Below are 16,223 nucleotides of genomic sequence, written 5' to 3' on the forward strand. Positions count from 1 at the left end.
CTGAATGCCAGCCTAGAGCAAGGCATCATCTCCTTTCTAGTGAGGGGATGGGAACTGGTGTATGTCCTGGTCCCGCCCAGTAAAAACTATTAGCCAACTGGATGCTGCCCTATGGCCGGTCCTGTCAGGCGCTTTCTAAGGTGGGAGGCTTTCCACGTGGGAGGCTGGTTGGCACTCGGCCGTACAAACATGGACACCCAGTCCTTCTCAAGGCTCATGCTCTCTGTGCTTTCGGCAAATACTGTGTGGAGCGTGTGGGCTGCACGGCCAGCGCCCAGTCCCTTCCTTTGAGCACTGGCCACTCAGCTGCCCGAGTCTCGTCAGCCTTCCCAGGACTGATGTCTCTTTCCTGTGACTCCTCTCGTTGGTAAAGGTTTGGCGCCGTCTTCCTGTGGGACAGTGGCTCTTCCGTGGGTGAGATCACGGGACACAACAAAGTCATCAACAGCGTGGACATCAAGCAGAGCAGGCCATACCGGCTGGCAACCGGCAGCGACGATAACTGCGCCGCATTCTTTGAGGGGCCACCTTTCAAGTTCAAGTTTACAATTGGCGTAAGTGGACTTCTGTCTGTCAGATGGTTTGAGGGTTAACTTTGAGGTTGGCATGTGAAGCCAGCAGGGTGTAGACCCATTAGATGTTGATGGCAGAGAGGTCGCGGGCACACACCATTAATGTGTAGGTGGAAAGCAGGGCTCGCAGGGGCACTCCACACACAAGTGGAAGAGCACACCAGTCCTGGGGCCTCCAGTTAGGATGGTGTGGGTGTCCCAGCAGGAGGGGCCTGCGCAGGCTTCTGGCTGGGAGCTGTGTGGACTCTGGAATGGGGCAGGCAGCCTCTCCGAGCCCTGTGACCGGCAAGCATTCTGCTTGGAAGGTGCCTTGTTAGCAAAGGGGAGCCTAGGGCTGGCGTCAGCCTGCTCTCTGGTTGTGCCACCTTGAGACCTGCTGAGCCACCAAAGTCACAGAGGAGGTGAGCTTCCAGGGACATCCACATTTGTTCCCAGTGCCTTCCTGGGAGAGATGACGGGGGCAGGGGCACCTCTTTGAAGTGACAGGCGAGGGGAAGAATTAGATGTTTTGCCCGGACATGCCTGGTCTCGGTGCCTGGTGGAATGTCAAGGCTTTGTGGTCTCAGTTCCAGTTCTGCACATGCTCCTGACTGGCACAGGGCCTGACCCCTGACCCTCTCTAGGCCTCACTTTTCCCATCTGCAAGACGGGTGTGAGGGACGTCAGCATCAGAGTGTTTTCACCATGAGTTTGAACAGTGCATAGGTCTAGAGCGGTTCCGGGTCCCACCTCATCGAGGACTAAATGAGAGAATGTCCTGGAAGAGGCTCACTGGGGACGCCTGTTAACTGTGTGACAATGCAGGAGGTCATAAACAGCAGGCAAGGTGTCGCTGCAAAGCGCGATGGCACTGCCTCTGTGGGTTCCCAGAGGGCAGGCCTTGCACGGTGGGCAGTTTTCAGACGCAGATCTTGGCTCGGGTCCAGCAGCGTCTCCAAGGGCTCCCTGTTAGTAGTGAGACGGGCTTTATTTGGTCCTGGGACCACTGAGCAGGGCCTGGCTGGTGCCCGAGTGGCATGTGCCACGTGGGACGTGCCCTCCTCCTCTGGGGCCTTGTCGGTGGCTTTGCTGAAGCCTGTGGTTCGTGGTCGGTGTTTTCTGAGTCAGGACAGGGACCCAGCAATGCAGTGACTCAGGCTGAGTCATGAGTCAGATAACTGCACCCAGAAGGGGAGGGAGGAGGGTAAGAGGTCCCAGAGCCACAGGAGGCCGTCCTGGTCGAGCCATGCCCGTTCCCCAAGCCCTCACACGTCTGTTCGGTTCCACTGGCCTGGGGCTGGGCGGGCCCCTTTCCTTCCCTGGACGGATGAGTTCCTCTTTGCAGTTGTAGGTAAAAGCCCGAGGAGCCAGGATTGGAGCCCAGAGTCAGGTCCAGCCTGTGCCCTCACCATCCTGCCAACCTGCTCCACATGCTCACATGGCTGCAATACTCTTTCTGTCTCTGTTCTCCTTTCTAACCTGAGAACCACCCCCACCAGGCCCGGCCCAGGAGTGTTGGGTAGAAAGGCTTGCCCAGCCCGCACCTGTCTCCACGGTGGGCTCACAGTTTACCTGCAGGTCTTCCTGTGGAGCCCATCGTGCATGGGTTCTGTATAGAGATCAGAAGGGCTGTGAGCCAAGGGACATGAGTGGCAGCCAGTGCTGCAGCCAGCAGGCTCTGTGGCCTTCAGGCTGGTCGTGCATCTGGATGTCCCGGGAAACGGTGATGGCGGCTGTCCTCCGCTGGCCCCGCAGACCCGTGGGAAGGATGTGAGATGCTGGTGGGCAGCTGAGTGTCCGTGGGGAGTTCCTGGGCTTCCACTGGCAAAGACTGACGGGCTCAGCTGGTCTAGTGTAGAAGCGACGGGACGGCACTCGGGTCCCCACACCCGCCTGAAATGACTTCTTACGGTGTTGATGACTTTTCTGTGCGTGTGTGCCCTGGGCCCTCACAACCCCGGGGTGACGCTGTGGTGTGCAGGAACAGGCAGTGGGCTGCCCGCCCATCCAGGTTCCAGCTCCTGCCACCTTCCTCTTGACCACGTTTATTAAGGCCACAGGATAAGGACGTGTGAGGAGCACAGAGGGGTCGAGCGTTTCCTTTCTGTTCGGAGTTCCTGGTTTGCACCAGCTCCTCCTGTGTGCAGACCGAGAGTGTAGACTCCTGGTTCCTCTGGAGCCGAGTCATGGCTCGACCTTGGCTCCCGCTCGGGCCCTCGGGCCAGCCTCAGTCCTTGCTGGCCTAAACCTGAAATGGGCTTTAAAGAGGCTTCAGGAACCTGGGGTGCACGAGCCTTTCACCTAGAGTGGGCCCCAGCACCAGCCTGTCCCCAAACCCACCCACATTTCACATGTGGTGGGCGACTCGGGAAGGTGACTTCCAGGATCACAGGAGACCAGCGTGGGACGGAGTTCTTTGGGCAGCACGGTCTCCACCTCCAGCACTGGCACTCGGGGGACGAAGGGTCCCCTATGAGGACCAAAGGGTGTCCTGAAAAGGGAGGCAAGTGGGACCTTGCCTACTCCTGCCTCTGCCTTGAGGATTTCTTCCCGCCAAGCATGTCCCTGTCACAGACGGTATGTGCAGTCGCAGCCTCACAGAGCGTCTTTGCCTGCCTGGTCTGCGCACCTGGCCCACTGTCGCCTTGGGCAAGTGTCTGTGCCTCCCTAGCCCCCTGCTTCCTCCTGTCAGGGGAGCGAGCTGGCTGCCTTGTGGCATCTCTGAGAGCTGTGTCCCCAGCTCAGGCCCCGGGTCAGTGAGATAGTTTGTGGCAAGTCAAATAATGGCTTAGAGCATTATTATATATTATTGTTTGACCCCCAGGCCTGCTTGTCCGAGCTGAGGCTGTGTGACCTGGGACTGGGAATGTCCCGCCACATCTGCCTAAGTGTCCGAGAGCAGTTGGAGCACACCTGTGGTGGAGGTGGCCCTGCTGGTCTCTCCACTGAGGCGTGGCACCGGTGGCCAGCTGCTCCACGACAAGCTGTCACCTGCCACCTGTGTATGGCGTTTACACGTCACAGCTGGCTCTAAATGGGGCGTCCCACTTCCAAACAGTTGGAGGCGAGTTACACCAGAAACCTCAGTCTCGGCTGTTACTAGAAGTGTTGCTTACTTAGCCAGTCAGTAAATTTTGATCTCTAATACACAAGCTTTTCTGGTGGTGGTTTTTTCCGTTTCCTTCTGCCCCGTGCACAGGGCAGAAAAAGAAGTTTCAGTTTTTCATGTTTATCACATGCCCGTTTTGGACCTGGCTAGGCACACAGAATGCCCTGGCCTCACCGTTAGCCATTCGCCCTCCCTTTTGTGTTGCTGGTCTTGCTTTTCAAAGTCTTGCTTTTTTGTGTGCAGTAGTGATGGTCACGCGGGCAGCAGGGAGGTCAGCAGGGTGGGGCCCTGCCTCCTTGTCTCGTCACCTTCCCTGTCTCCTGAGCAAACCGAGGCTGAGGGCAGGTGAGTGACCTGGCCACACTCCCATGGACAGTGAGTACAGTGAGTGGCACGAGGATTAGAACAAGCCTTTTGTCCCTTCACCCGGCCCTCTTTCTCCAGGGGAAAGTGTGACGGGGCAGGTATGTCCAGGCTGCAGAAGAGGCCAGCGGAGAGTGTCTCTATGCTTCTCGGCCACGCTGCCCCTTGAGGCGCGTACGTGGAAACTGCAGTGTGAGGAGGAGGCCGGGTGTGGGAGGCGGCACGTTCCAGGTCAGGGTGCCAGCCCTTTGCAGAGCCCCGATGCCAGGGTCACGTGCTGTGCTCGGGGAGGAGGCGATGGTAGCCCAGGCATCAGCCTGTTTCTCCCTCCACCAGCTCATGACAAGGTAATGAGGAGCTGGGCACAGAACGTTTCAGCATGAGGCTTAGAAGTAGCCCGGCTTATGGGGGACAGCTGGAGCCAGTGGGACCAGGGAGGGCTCGGGACGCCTGAGCTGAGTGGTTGGTCCCCGTGAACCCTGGAGTCAGGCCCTGGAGCCTAGTAGTGGTCTGTACCTGTCAGCGATACGGACTCAGGCATCACTTGCTGCCTAATTGCTCCACGCCACGGTTTTCTCAGTGGTGGGAGGGAGGTGATGGTGGGAGGGGAGGTAGTGGTGAGCGCGTCGTGACAGTGGGGGTTCTTGGAGCTTCAGTGAGTGTTGGCTGTGACGGAAGGGCAGGCAGGAGTAGACCAGCCACCCAGGACCTTCCACGTCAGGACAGCCTGAGAGCAGAGGGTGGCCCTGCAGGACGATGTGACCCCGCTGGGATGGTGGGGAGGGGCTGGGAGCCCCGGCCCAGGAGGCGGCAGCAGGGCTGGGCCGCCATGGGAAGCTCCGGAGTCTGAACCCCCGTGATGCTGCCCCAGACCCATTCCTTCTCTGGCCTCTGGCATCACCTGCCTGTGGAATGGGCTATTTTTAGCCCTCCGTCTTCTGGTTAATGGGCTGTTCATACTGCCTCCCTTTAACTGGGCTATTTCAGGAGCAGACATCAGTCTCCTGCTCATTTGAACACTTGGCTCAGATTGCAGAAAAAGCTGACAGGGAGGAGTTTCCAAAGTCACTAGCGCCCTGTACTTGGGGGGCGTCTCTCTGTCTGTCCAGCCTCCACTAACCCCTGGCCAGCAGGGCCCCTCCCAGGAGCCTGCATTGTTTTAGGGCTGGCGGTGGGGCACCCTGGTGGGGCAACAGACCCGACACGGCCGCACATGCCACGTGCCGTGTCCCTGTGACGTCGGGGGCTGCTGAGGGCTGTGCCTGAGGAAACGGTCCCAGAGAGACAGGCCGGGCGCTCAGAGGAGAGGTGGGCGGGCGTGGGCCTGCGTGCGTGGGGCTGGCCTTTCAGGGGGGCATCCTGACTTCTGGGAGCCGGGCTTGTTTAGGAGGACGCTCCACTTCTCTCAGGGAACCAGTGAAACTGCCGTTTATGCCGCGGTGAACGTGGTTCAGTGTTTCTCTAGCTCACAGCGGGTTCCTGATGCCGTGCAGAGGGCTGGCAAGCCCGTCAGCCCCGAGATCTGCCTCTGTGCTGAGCCCTTCCGGCACCCCGTTTCTCAGGGAGCCCTTCCTCCCTGGTCTGCCTGGCCCTCGGTCAGTCACTGGGGCCCCGGGGGAGCTGTAGCTCTGGGCCACATCTCGTCTGGCCGAGGGAACTGGCTACGGGGGGGGAGGGGGGCGCTATGCCTGCCCATCCTCCCCACGGGGAGGTTCTGAGGCCTGAGGGGACGTGTGGAGGGTGGCTGGCTCCTCCACAGCCCGAGTGGACAGCAGAGTGGTGGCAGGAGACCTGAGGAGTTAAGGATCTGACCTCTGGGTGACTCCCCGCCAGAAGGCCCCGGCCTGCCAGCCTCCTGCCCAGAGCCCAGAGCCGGCGCAGTCGAGAGCTCTGGACGAGAAACTGGAGGCCGGCTTCTCACAGCCCAGCCTCTCGGGGCCTGGTTGTCTCCTGCCACAGCCCCCTCGGTGGTAGGACAGTGGGCATGTGGCAGTGGTAGAAGCTGAGCAATTAGGGGCCCAAGGGCCCAGATGGAAAGCTGGCTCATTTTCAGTTTGGTTCAGTTGGGTGGATTGCACCTGCTGGGAAGCTGTGACCTCCAGCTGCACGTGCCTAGAACTGCCGGAAATGGCATGCACACTGTACAACAGAAGGGTGTCAGCCTTACCACCGGGGAGCGGACACAGGAAGCCAGAAGGGCACAACCCACCGCTGAGCGGGGACACAGAAGGGGCCGCAGTGGCGCCTCGTCGAGCCTCCATGCTGGGAGGCGGGTGGGTGGCAAAGGGCTGGCCTTTGTCATGGATGCTGGTGATGCCCGCGTGGAAAACAAGCTAAGTCAGCAGTGGTCAGTCACTGTTGTCCTGTACTTGGGGTTCTGAAGCTTTCTTCTTCTTCAGTGGGCTGGGAGGGTCTCTGTGCCCCTGGCTCCTGCTGTAGGGCCAGGTGTTGGCCTGACCCCCTGTGGGTGGACATGACCCCTTAGGAGGGGTCCTAGAGCAAGATGGAGCTGCAGCTGCCTCTGACCTTGTCAGTTGAGGGAAGTGGTTTAATTGGTGAGAGGTGGGAAGCCCAGGCTTGCTTTGTACCTGAGCTCTGGGGTCGCATCTCTTCTGGCCAGAGAGGATTCAGTCTGAGGGTGCTGGGAGCACCTGGCCTGGGGTCTCGACAGGTCGGGGACCTTGAGCCACCACCTAAACCATGTGCTTCTGTGGGGTGAGCTCTGCCTACACCGAGGAACCCCATTCTTGCTAACGTCATGTGTTTTGCTGACCCTCCCTTCCCGTTGGACTTTGCAGGGACATGGTTCCTCTGGTCCCTGCTCTGGGGCACCCTGCAGGGGGCCTCACACACGACTCCTCTCCCGGCCTGGACTTCCTCATCAGTGTCACAGGCACAGTTCCCTTGTGCATCACAGACAGTGTCTGTTACGTGTGCTGGTTCCCTAGGGCTGCCGTGGCAGCACTGGCAGCTGGGCAGCTCAGACAGCAGGAATCCATGCAGCGGAGGAAGCCGGGAGGCCGTGCTCCCTGTGGTTCCTGTCTGTCCTTGCAGTTCTGACAGCCCCGGTGCTCCTGTCTCCCTCTTCACGTGGCCGTCTTCACTCTGTGTCTCTCCACGTCCACATCTCTCTTCTTACAAGGTTGCCATTCATTGGAGTAGGGCCCACCCTAGTGACCTCGTCTTAGGTTAATGACAGCTGCAAAGACCCTATTTGCAAATAAGGTCACATTCGTAGGTACCAGGACTTCAGTCTTTTCGGGTCCCAGTTCAACCCATAACATTAAACAGACACATGCAGGTCCTTCCACACGAGCACCTCCTGTTTAACATTAAGTCAGTGCTTCCCGTTGGAGGGGACTGTGGAGGCGGGGTGTGCACTGCGTCTGTTTGTCCTGAAGGTTAGTGCCCATACCCGTGGGGGCAGCTAACCCTCCACACTCCCATGTGTGCTTGCAACTGGGGCGGGAGAGCGGCGGGAGCCAGGCGTGCTGGCGGCTGTGCACGTGGGGTTTCTAGAGGATCGTTCTCTGACACAAACCCTTCTTGGTTGAGGGAACAGTGAGTTCATTTATTCAGGTGAGGGAATCACCTTTGGAGGTCTTTTCTCACCTACTCAGATTCTTATTCCTCATGAAGTTCATTTCCATTGCTTAATGTCTTTAAAACCTCAGTAGTTTGCCCACCTGCTGTGTGCTGGGCCTGGGCCGGGTCTGGGAACTCAGGGAGGGGACCTCAGGGTCCTGGCAGGCAGGAAGCTTCAGGGTTCGGGGCTTGAGGCTCGCTTAGGGGCACAGAGGGAAGAGTGTGGTTCTGCCTGCACAGCTCAGGGAACGCGTCATAGCAGAGAGAGGCTTAGCTGGAGGCCACAGGGCCTTCCAGGCAGAGAGATGGGCCTGGGCCGAGGCAGCAGGCTGCACCGGGCCTCCCAGCTGAGTCAGGAGCTAATGGGGACTTGTTTAAGCTCAGAGTTCTTCCTGTGGACGGCAGTTCACAGTCGTAGTAGTAGCTGTTTGCGACAGGTTGTATATATATTTCAGAGAACTTGCCTGAACCTCCTGTCATCAGGTGGGTGACTATCCATTTTCCCACAGGACCACAGCCGCTTCGTCAACTGTGTGCGATTCTCTCCCGATGGGAACAGATTTGCCACGGCCAGCGCTGACGGCCAGGTGAGGCCTGGGGCCGGGCTGGGGGTCCCTGAGGTGGGGGCTCCTCCGATTGTCCCCTGTGACTGCTCGGGACAGACATACTAGCTAAGCCAGTCTCAGTGTGCAGAACTTAGGAATCTCCCTCCTTCCCACCTCCTGGAACAAGGCCCGGTCACGGGGCTGTCACCAAAGCACAGGACACACGCCTCTCTGTCTCCTTTTAAATGGAGCTCGGAACTCAATCAGGCAGCACCCTTTTAGATTCATCCCCTTTTTTGAGTCACAGTTGGGAACTCTGACAGCAGTGACAGATAAGGTAAGGAAGGGCTCATTTAGCGTGCTAACTGCTGAGAGCGTCCACACATACGCAGATAATCCACATGCGTTTTTATCTTCTGAAAGATATACATCTACGATGGGAAGACGGGCGAGAAAGTGTGTGCGCTGGGAGGGAGCAAGGCCCACGACGGGGGCATCTATGCTGTGAGTATGGCTTTGTGCTTCCTGACGGCTCTCTGGCTGTGGTCGGGCCCTACCTGCGTTTGCAGTCATCTGAACAGATTTTGCAATTAGAAGCTTTAAAGCAGGGGAGGTGGTCCAGAGCTGCAGGGTCACGTAGAAAAGGTGACGTGGCCTGGACACTTGGTTCCACTCTTGCCTTGGCGTGCTCCAACGCCTCCTAGTTTCCCCCGGCTCAGACGTGGGGGCTGTGGACAGGCTGCTTTCTGAGGCCCCTTCCCACTGAAATTCTCTGACATGCGTCACACTGTTTTGTTTGAGTAGATCAGTTGGAGTCCTGATAGCACCCATTTGCTTTCTGCTTCCGGAGACAAAACCTCTAAAATTTGGGACGTCAATGTGAACTCTGTCGTCAGCACGTTTACCATGGGCTCCAACGTCCTGGACCAGCAGCTGGGCTGCCTGTGGCAGAAGGACCACCTTCTCAGCGTCTCCCTGTCTGGGTACATCAATTACCTGGACAAAAACAACCCCAGCAAACCCCTGCGGGTGATCAAGGTAAGGCCGCACCAGGGATGGACGGCTGGGAGAAGGGAGGGCCTGACGGCTGGGCCTGCAGGGTTTGGCACAGCGGCAGGATGCTCGTTGCTTTTTGAGGGTGAGTTTAGCAGAGACGTGAGACCAGGGGTGGTTCCATCCTGAGGGGATTGGCCTCCGTCAGTTATCAGCTCACAGGCTGTGACACACTGAGCTCCGAGACGGTCAGTAGAGCATCACGGCAGATGGGGGGTGGGGGTGCAGCGAAAGCCCGAAGAGGAAGACCGGCGGCCTTGGAGCTGGACCTGGACCTCGTGTGGGATTTGAACATGGGAGTGAGTGTGAGGAGGCACTCGGGGCCTGTGTGGTTAGAGCAGGGAAGGCATGAAGGATGGGGCATGGAGGGAAAGGCACTTAGAGAAGTGACGGCGCCTGAGGTATGGGGGCCTCCAGTGCCGGGCAGGAGTCAGGGCAGGGAGCGACGGGGGGCATGGGAAGACCCGTCACCGGGAGTGCTTCCTCAGGCCATCTGGTCACCGGGGTCTGCCCCAGTGTTCCCTCTGGCTGGGGGTCATGCTTGTCCCTCTGTCAGCCCTGGTGATTTTGTCATCGCAGGAAACATGTAGCCACACCAGGAGCTCCTGCGTCCCGGGGCCACCCACTGCAGACCCTGCCTCTGCCGGGGGGTCGGCGGGTGTCATCGTCTGATGTGGGAGCTCGGGGAGGGCCTGCTCTTGGGCCCCAGGTGGATGACCCCCACAATTTTCAGGGAGGGGGGTCACAACCGGGCTCCATGTATACCCCCTCCTGGCAGCTGAGCCACCAGGGTCATTTCTAGCCACTCCAGGTGGCAGTCCACAGTGTGTGTCGCCCAGCTGCTCTCAGCTGCGTGACTGGCTCCTGAGGCCCAGGCAGCTGGGTGCTCGCGCATCCCGTCCACGTGGGGGCATTAGTGACAGGAAGGGCTGACTCAGTGCAACAGCCCCGTGGGGCCTTCCTGCCACCCTGTGCCATCTGCTTTCACGAGGGGTGCTTAATTAGGCCCTGAGGGCATTAGGACCTCAACAGGCTCTCAGCCCAGTGTGACGAGGATGAAATGGAGGATAAAATGAAGGTGTGACGGCCTGACACAGAGCTGGGGGGCGGGGGAGCATCACATCACTGGGCCTCCAGGTGTGACAGAGCAATTGCCTGAGAGATGCAGGCATTGCTGTCAGTCCATCTTCTCTGCCCAGAAGAGCAGCTTCTCATGAGCTAGCTGTTCACCCCCGCAGTGGGCCCCAGGCCAGGTGGCTATCCCACGTGTCGTCTTGTGTCTGTTGGCACCCTGGGCCTGACTGCTCCTGCTGCTGTCACTGCCGCCGGTGGCACAGGCACTGAGGGCAGGGTTCCTGTTCCTTCCCCAAGTCAGCTGGCGGAAGCTCATGGGCTTTTGTAGTCGTCAGAAAAGAAACTCCTGCTCCACACACGTGGCTCCCCAGGCTGTTCGGTACTGGTGCCAAGTATGAGCTGCGTGTGAGCCAGGAGGGGGCGTTAGAAAGCGGCTCTCAGCCCGTGCTCGGGAGTTACCTGGGAGCTTCCACTCAGGGCGATGCCTGGCTGGCCGCGAGAGCTTCGGTCAGGATGGTCCCAAGTGATCCTGCTCATTGAGCTTGAAGGTGCACCAGAATCACCTGAGCGGCCGGCTTGTTAGACATGGTGTCTGGGCTGCATCCCCCGCACTCAGAAGGTGCGTCTCACATTTCTCACAAGTTCCCAGGGGAGGCCGCAGCCCCGGCGTCTCGTTGAGTGCAGGATCTAAGTCCCGGGCTGCGCAGAGTGAGACCGCAGAGAGGCCAGCACTCTAAGGAACAGGGCTGGCAGGTCACTGTCCCGGAAGGAGACTGAGGTGGCCGTGACTCACTGTGCCATTCACTGCTTCTCCAGTCCCGAGAACTGGGTGACCCTTTCTCTGAAGATACAGGCCACATCATGGCAACAAATGGAACGCCCGGAACACTGCGGTTCTGGAAGGAAGCCCTGTGTGGGACTCATGCCCGCAGCCGTGGAGCACTGCTGACAAAGAACAGGGAGTGCCACCTGCCTTCAGGCGGTCGGGGGGTGCTGGTTAGACCAGCCCAGGAGCAGTAACAGGAGAAGCTCTGTGCCCACCAGCCCCGCCCCGCCCACCGCACCACTGCCAGTTGGGGAGGTTTTGGGTGTGTTGGGGGCCGGAGCCCTCGGACAGCTCGGGTAGGGAGCAGGGTTGGGAGAGAAGCCTCAGCCTGGGGCAGAAGCTGGAGTGGTGAGGAGTGATTCTGGGTGAGAAGCGTGTGGGTCCCCAGGTGGCCTGGAGGTCCCCCGGCACGTTTGTGAGACTGATTCTGTTTCTGCTGTTTCCTCTCCTTTGAAGCTCGGCCCCAAGGTGGGGGCCGGTCCTTGTTCATGTTGAGTGTGAGCAGTGATTGGGGTGGGGGGGTGCCGGGGTCAGGCTGCACAGGTGGGGTGCTCATCTGCTGGGGTTCTGATTAGACCCGTGCCCTTGGCCTGGTGGGAGTCAGGTGCCTTGGCGGGAGGGGCTGTATGACGAGGGTTTGCCCAGATGGTCAGTGGGAAAAGCTGACTGGGGCTGGTGAAGGACATTCAGACCCGCCAGGCTGCAGGGTCTCCGCACACATCAGCTGTGCCTCTTCCTCACGCCCGGCGTAGTCAGCAGAGCGGTTGGAAAGTCACAGAGGCGGGCTGGCTTGTCCTCAGCTCACCCTGCCCTGTCTGTCTCCTCCACAGGGTCACAGCAAATCAATCCAGTGCCTGACAGTGCATAAAAACGGCGGCAAGTCCTACATCTACTCTGGGAGCCATGACGGACACATTAATATCCTTTGCTCAGAGCTCACTCTGGAGCCACGGGCAGGAGAGGTGGGAGTTTCCTGTTCCCACGAGAGGAGGCCCCCCCCAGCTGGCAGTAGCCAGTCTGAGCAGCCGCGGCCACTGACACGTGCCTGGGTCCATGCTCTGGCCACGCTCTTGATGGGTCACTTCTTGCTATGCAGCCTTGAGTGGCTGCTGGCCGCCTCTGCCCCGGAGCTGCTGCTGCTCCCTGTAGTGACATTGCTGGCCTTGTCCCTCCACAAGCAGTACAATTATTGAGTCTTAGATTCAGAAGGACTTGGAACCTTTGAGTAGAAACCACCCCTTGTTTTAAAAATGGGGAACCAGCTCAGATTGCTCAAGTGCCTTCCCCAGGGTCACAGGGACCGTACCCCAAATCTCCATTCTTCTGGTTGGGTCCTTTGCAGCCCCTCTGAGACGGTCCCTGGAGGCATGTGTGGCAGCCCTTAACCCCGCCCCCCACTCCACACCCCCGTGTGTATCCGGGGCTAGTAACCCCACCTCCCAGGGCATCTTAAACATTGGGGCAGGCATCTGTAGGATGCCCGGGCACCAGGCCTGGCTCCCAGCGGGGGCGTCATCGAGCTGCCTTTGTGTAAATCGTTTCCTGGTCTCCGTGCTGCTGAACCTTCTGGAAGGATCTATCCAGGAACTCCCTGTTTCTCACACCCCTCCCAACCTGCCTCGTCTCTACAGGGCTTCTCAGATTTCATGAGGTCCAGGGAGGTCTCCCCATAGTCCTGGGAGGGGAGGGCAGTACGTCACCCTCTGCCCTGTGAAATGTAAGGAGATGGAGGGTATAGTCAGAGAGAAGGCACTAGAATCTGCTTCTGTCTTGGAGTCGTGGTCAGGCCTGCCCAGCCACACCGTGTCACACCAGCTGGCCCCACGTCGCTCCCCTCCCTGCTCATCCCCACCCGTGTCAGTGCACCCGGACACTGGCCTCCGACATGTCACATGTCCTTTCGTGGCCGGCTGGGGTTGTCGTCATAGAATGCATTAGTGGAATGCACACTGGCTTCCTCAAGGGCACAGTAACCTTCATTGGAAATGAGATTCTTATTTGTTGATGTGAATGCAGAATCTCATACCTTAAAACACACCACACCCCAGCACCTGGAGCTCACAGTGCACAAAACGGCCCTGCCGAGGTGGGTCAGCCTGGGTGTTACCTTGTGGCACCTGGGCGGCCACGGGCTTGGCGGTGGGGCAGAGCCAGCGTCCTGCTGAGGGTCGTGGACTCAACAGCAGGTTCCAGAAAGCAGATGGCGCATTGGCTCAGTTACACGGCGACTTCCTCCTGAAGCCCCTGAGAGGCCCGGGTCCTTCACAACCACGACGGGCTCTCCACGTTGGGGTGTGATGTGTGCACACATCCTCCGTTCTGCGATCTGCTCGACTGGGCAGGTTGGGTTACACACAACCCGCTAATCTGGGCGGGCACGGGGAGTTCCCGTCAGGCCCGGTGCTCGCCGGTCTGTCCCTCTTGCTGCCTGGGACGAGGCACTGGCCCTGGCTTCCCGGGGGACACACACCACATCCTGCAGGGTCCGGCTTTTCCTTAACGGTGCCCCACATTACTGGGATTCCGAGACGGGGGAGAACGACTCCTTCGCTGGGAAGGGCCACACGAACCAGGTGTCCCGGATGACCGTGGACGAGGCCGGGCAGCTGGTGAGCTGCAGCATGGACGACACGGTGCGGTACACGAACCTCACGCTGCGGGACTACAGGTGCGTGCGCGGGGGGTCGGGGCCGGGGGCGCCTCAGCCGCTACCACTCGCGACGAATTTTCTCCGCTCTGGTCACTTCCATCCCTGATCCCTCACTGTCCTTGCCGAGCCCTCGGCCAGGAGCTAAACTAGTGCAGAGACATCAGGTTTAGACTGGGAAGCTGGGCCTCGCCCCCACCTCAGCTGTCCTCGTCAGTAAGGGAAGGTGACCGAGGAACCAGTGGCCCTGAGAGGCAGCTGGCACATGGCAGCTGCTCCACAAGGACAGATCGGCACCCAGGAGATCAGAGCGAAAGATGGTGTCAAATTTGTTTTGCTCTGCTGCCATTGACTGACAGTCACTGGAGCTGGGATAGTTGCTTTAACAATTAGTCTGCAGCTTCCAGGTGAGGGGAAGGAGAGGGTAGGTCCACGTGCCTGCTTATGGGAGGACAGACTCGGGTGGGCCCTCCCCGGCCTCACTCTGTAGTTACCTAGACCCACTGTCCTGTGGAGATGGCAGCCTGGTGGTGACCCTCACTCCAGGCACGACCCCTAACCGTAGGGAACGCGTGCTGTGTGGGCCTCCCCCGCCCGCCTGCCTGCGCGTGTGAGGTAGCCCAGCCTCAGGGTAAGGGCAGCAGCCGCCACAGAACTCAGTGCGCAGGCCCCAGCCCTCTTTCTGCTGCCCTGGCGTTGGTGGCTCCGGCATTGTCTTCCTGCTGGGGGCCTGCTGCTGCCCTGAGCCTCCGCCGGAGGCCAGAGCCATGGCCTGGTCACCTTGTCGCAGGTGCATGTCTGTCCACTGAGCCTTTGGCACTCCACCCTGGGCCCACTTATGTGGAATTTTCCTCAGTTTACTGTTTTCAAGAAGTTTTTGTGTGCAAATATTTTTAGGGTGTGTTTCATAATGTTAGCCAAAAGTAAAGATAACATGATTTTCACCCGTTAAACGTAACAGACTAGTTATGACTGGTTGTGGGGGGAGCAGAGCTCAGTTCTGCCTGCGCCCAGGAAATGCCAGGGTCTTCAGCTAACAGAAGTGGGGACAGAAGTGGTGACGGTGCCATCTGGGGTGGCTGGTACTTACCAGAAATAAGTAGCAACAGAATCGACTCCCTTTGCTTCTTCTTGCCACCCCCTTCTGACGCCCCAGCACCCATCGCGGTTTCTAATCTTCTCCCAGAGTCGCTGAGTCATCTTTCATCCCCTCCCATGTTCAGCGAACTGCTCCTTCTGTATAGGTGGCAGTAGAGTTTCCTTGTAAACCACCTGAATGGTTGTGGGTTTGCAGTCTGTGTGTAATACCTACACTGAACCCCTGAGAGATGGAGTAACTTGTTTTCCCTTCTCGCTGACAGTGGACAGGGAGTTGTGAAACTGGACGTTCAACCCAAGTGTGTAGCTGTGGGCCCTGGAGGATACGCGGTGGTCGTGTGCATCGGCCAGGTACGGGCCCTGCTGCGGTGTCGGCAGGGGCTGCGGGCAGCTGTGCGGGGTGCCGTCTCGTTCCACTCCCGTCCTGACAGACATTTGTATCGAGCACTGTTTGTGCTATGCTGAGGATGTCACACGTGCTCACTCCCCAGCAGGCCTGTCAGTTACGTGCGGTGTCATCCCCTTCTCACAGGCGAGGAAACAGGCACAGAGGGGCAAGTTGTTGGCAAAGGGCAGAACTGGGATTTGAACCCCAGGCAGCCTGGTCAGAGCCTGCACTCGCATGTCAGGCCACCCTGTGTGTCAGTCGGCCATGAGGCCGGCGGAAGGCACAGCAGGGGCGGCTGTCTTCACTAGTGTTCGTGTCCCAGCCCTGCAGCATTGGAGCTGTGTGACTTCTCACCCTCTCTGAGCTTCTGTTTTCTCATCCCTAGCAGCTCACAGGGAGGATTATGAGAAAGGATGTGTCAGGCTCCTTTCACCTTAGGAAATTGCTTTCATTAACACGGAGGCTAAAGGGTAGAGTTATCTGGTGACTTCCCCAAAGCCACACGATGGCAGGGGCACCCGGCCAGAGTGGCATTTGCTGTTCCAACTCTATAGCCTGGTTCTCATTCAAGACAGTGAGGTCTCTACATGCCTTCTCTTCGGGAATTTCTGAAACGAAGCGCCCTTGACTGAGACCCAAGCCTGACCCACTTTATACAGACGACTCTGTAGCAGACGCCGTCTGTCAGCAGACTGGGGCATCCCAATGCGTGGATCAGAGAAGGCAGGTGTGACCGAGCCCCAGTTGGCACGAGTGACAAATCCTGCTGCAGAAAGCTGCCGTTCAGGACCCACAGCCCCTCCTCCATTCTGTGAACTTAATTGCTTCGGGGAGAATGGATTCTCTGTGTCCTAGATAACACGAACTTCCTGCCAGGCAATTACTGCAGACACAGCCTGGGTGGTCAGTGGGGGTCCAGAGGAATAAGTGTCTTGGAGGCCTGGGTGAAGCTGGGGGAGAGACCAGAAGCGTCCTCGAGGAGGA

The 16,223-nt window shown here is 58.9% G+C and overlaps 1 protein-coding gene across 1 annotated transcript in view; it reads left to right on the forward strand.

Moving 5' to 3' along the window:
• The window catches only part of WDR1 (WD repeat domain 1), a 36,129-nt gene that overhangs the window by 14,544 nt on the left and 5,362 nt on the right, over positions 1-16,223 (forward strand). Inside the window, 7 exon segments of the mRNA XM_033106056.1 lie at positions 374-554; positions 8,118-8,195; positions 8,577-8,657; positions 8,958-9,191; positions 11,937-12,024; positions 13,618-13,774; positions 15,115-15,202. Of these exon segments, the coding sequence (XP_032961947.1) occupies positions 374-554; positions 8,118-8,195; positions 8,577-8,657; positions 8,958-9,191; positions 11,937-12,024; positions 13,618-13,774; positions 15,115-15,202 (907 nt within the window).

This window comes from Rhinolophus ferrumequinum, chromosome 5, assembly GCF_004115265.2.
Source record: "Rhinolophus ferrumequinum isolate MPI-CBG mRhiFer1 chromosome 5, mRhiFer1_v1.p, whole genome shotgun sequence".
Classification (NCBI taxonomy): domain Eukaryota; kingdom Metazoa; phylum Chordata; class Mammalia; order Chiroptera; family Rhinolophidae; genus Rhinolophus; species Rhinolophus ferrumequinum.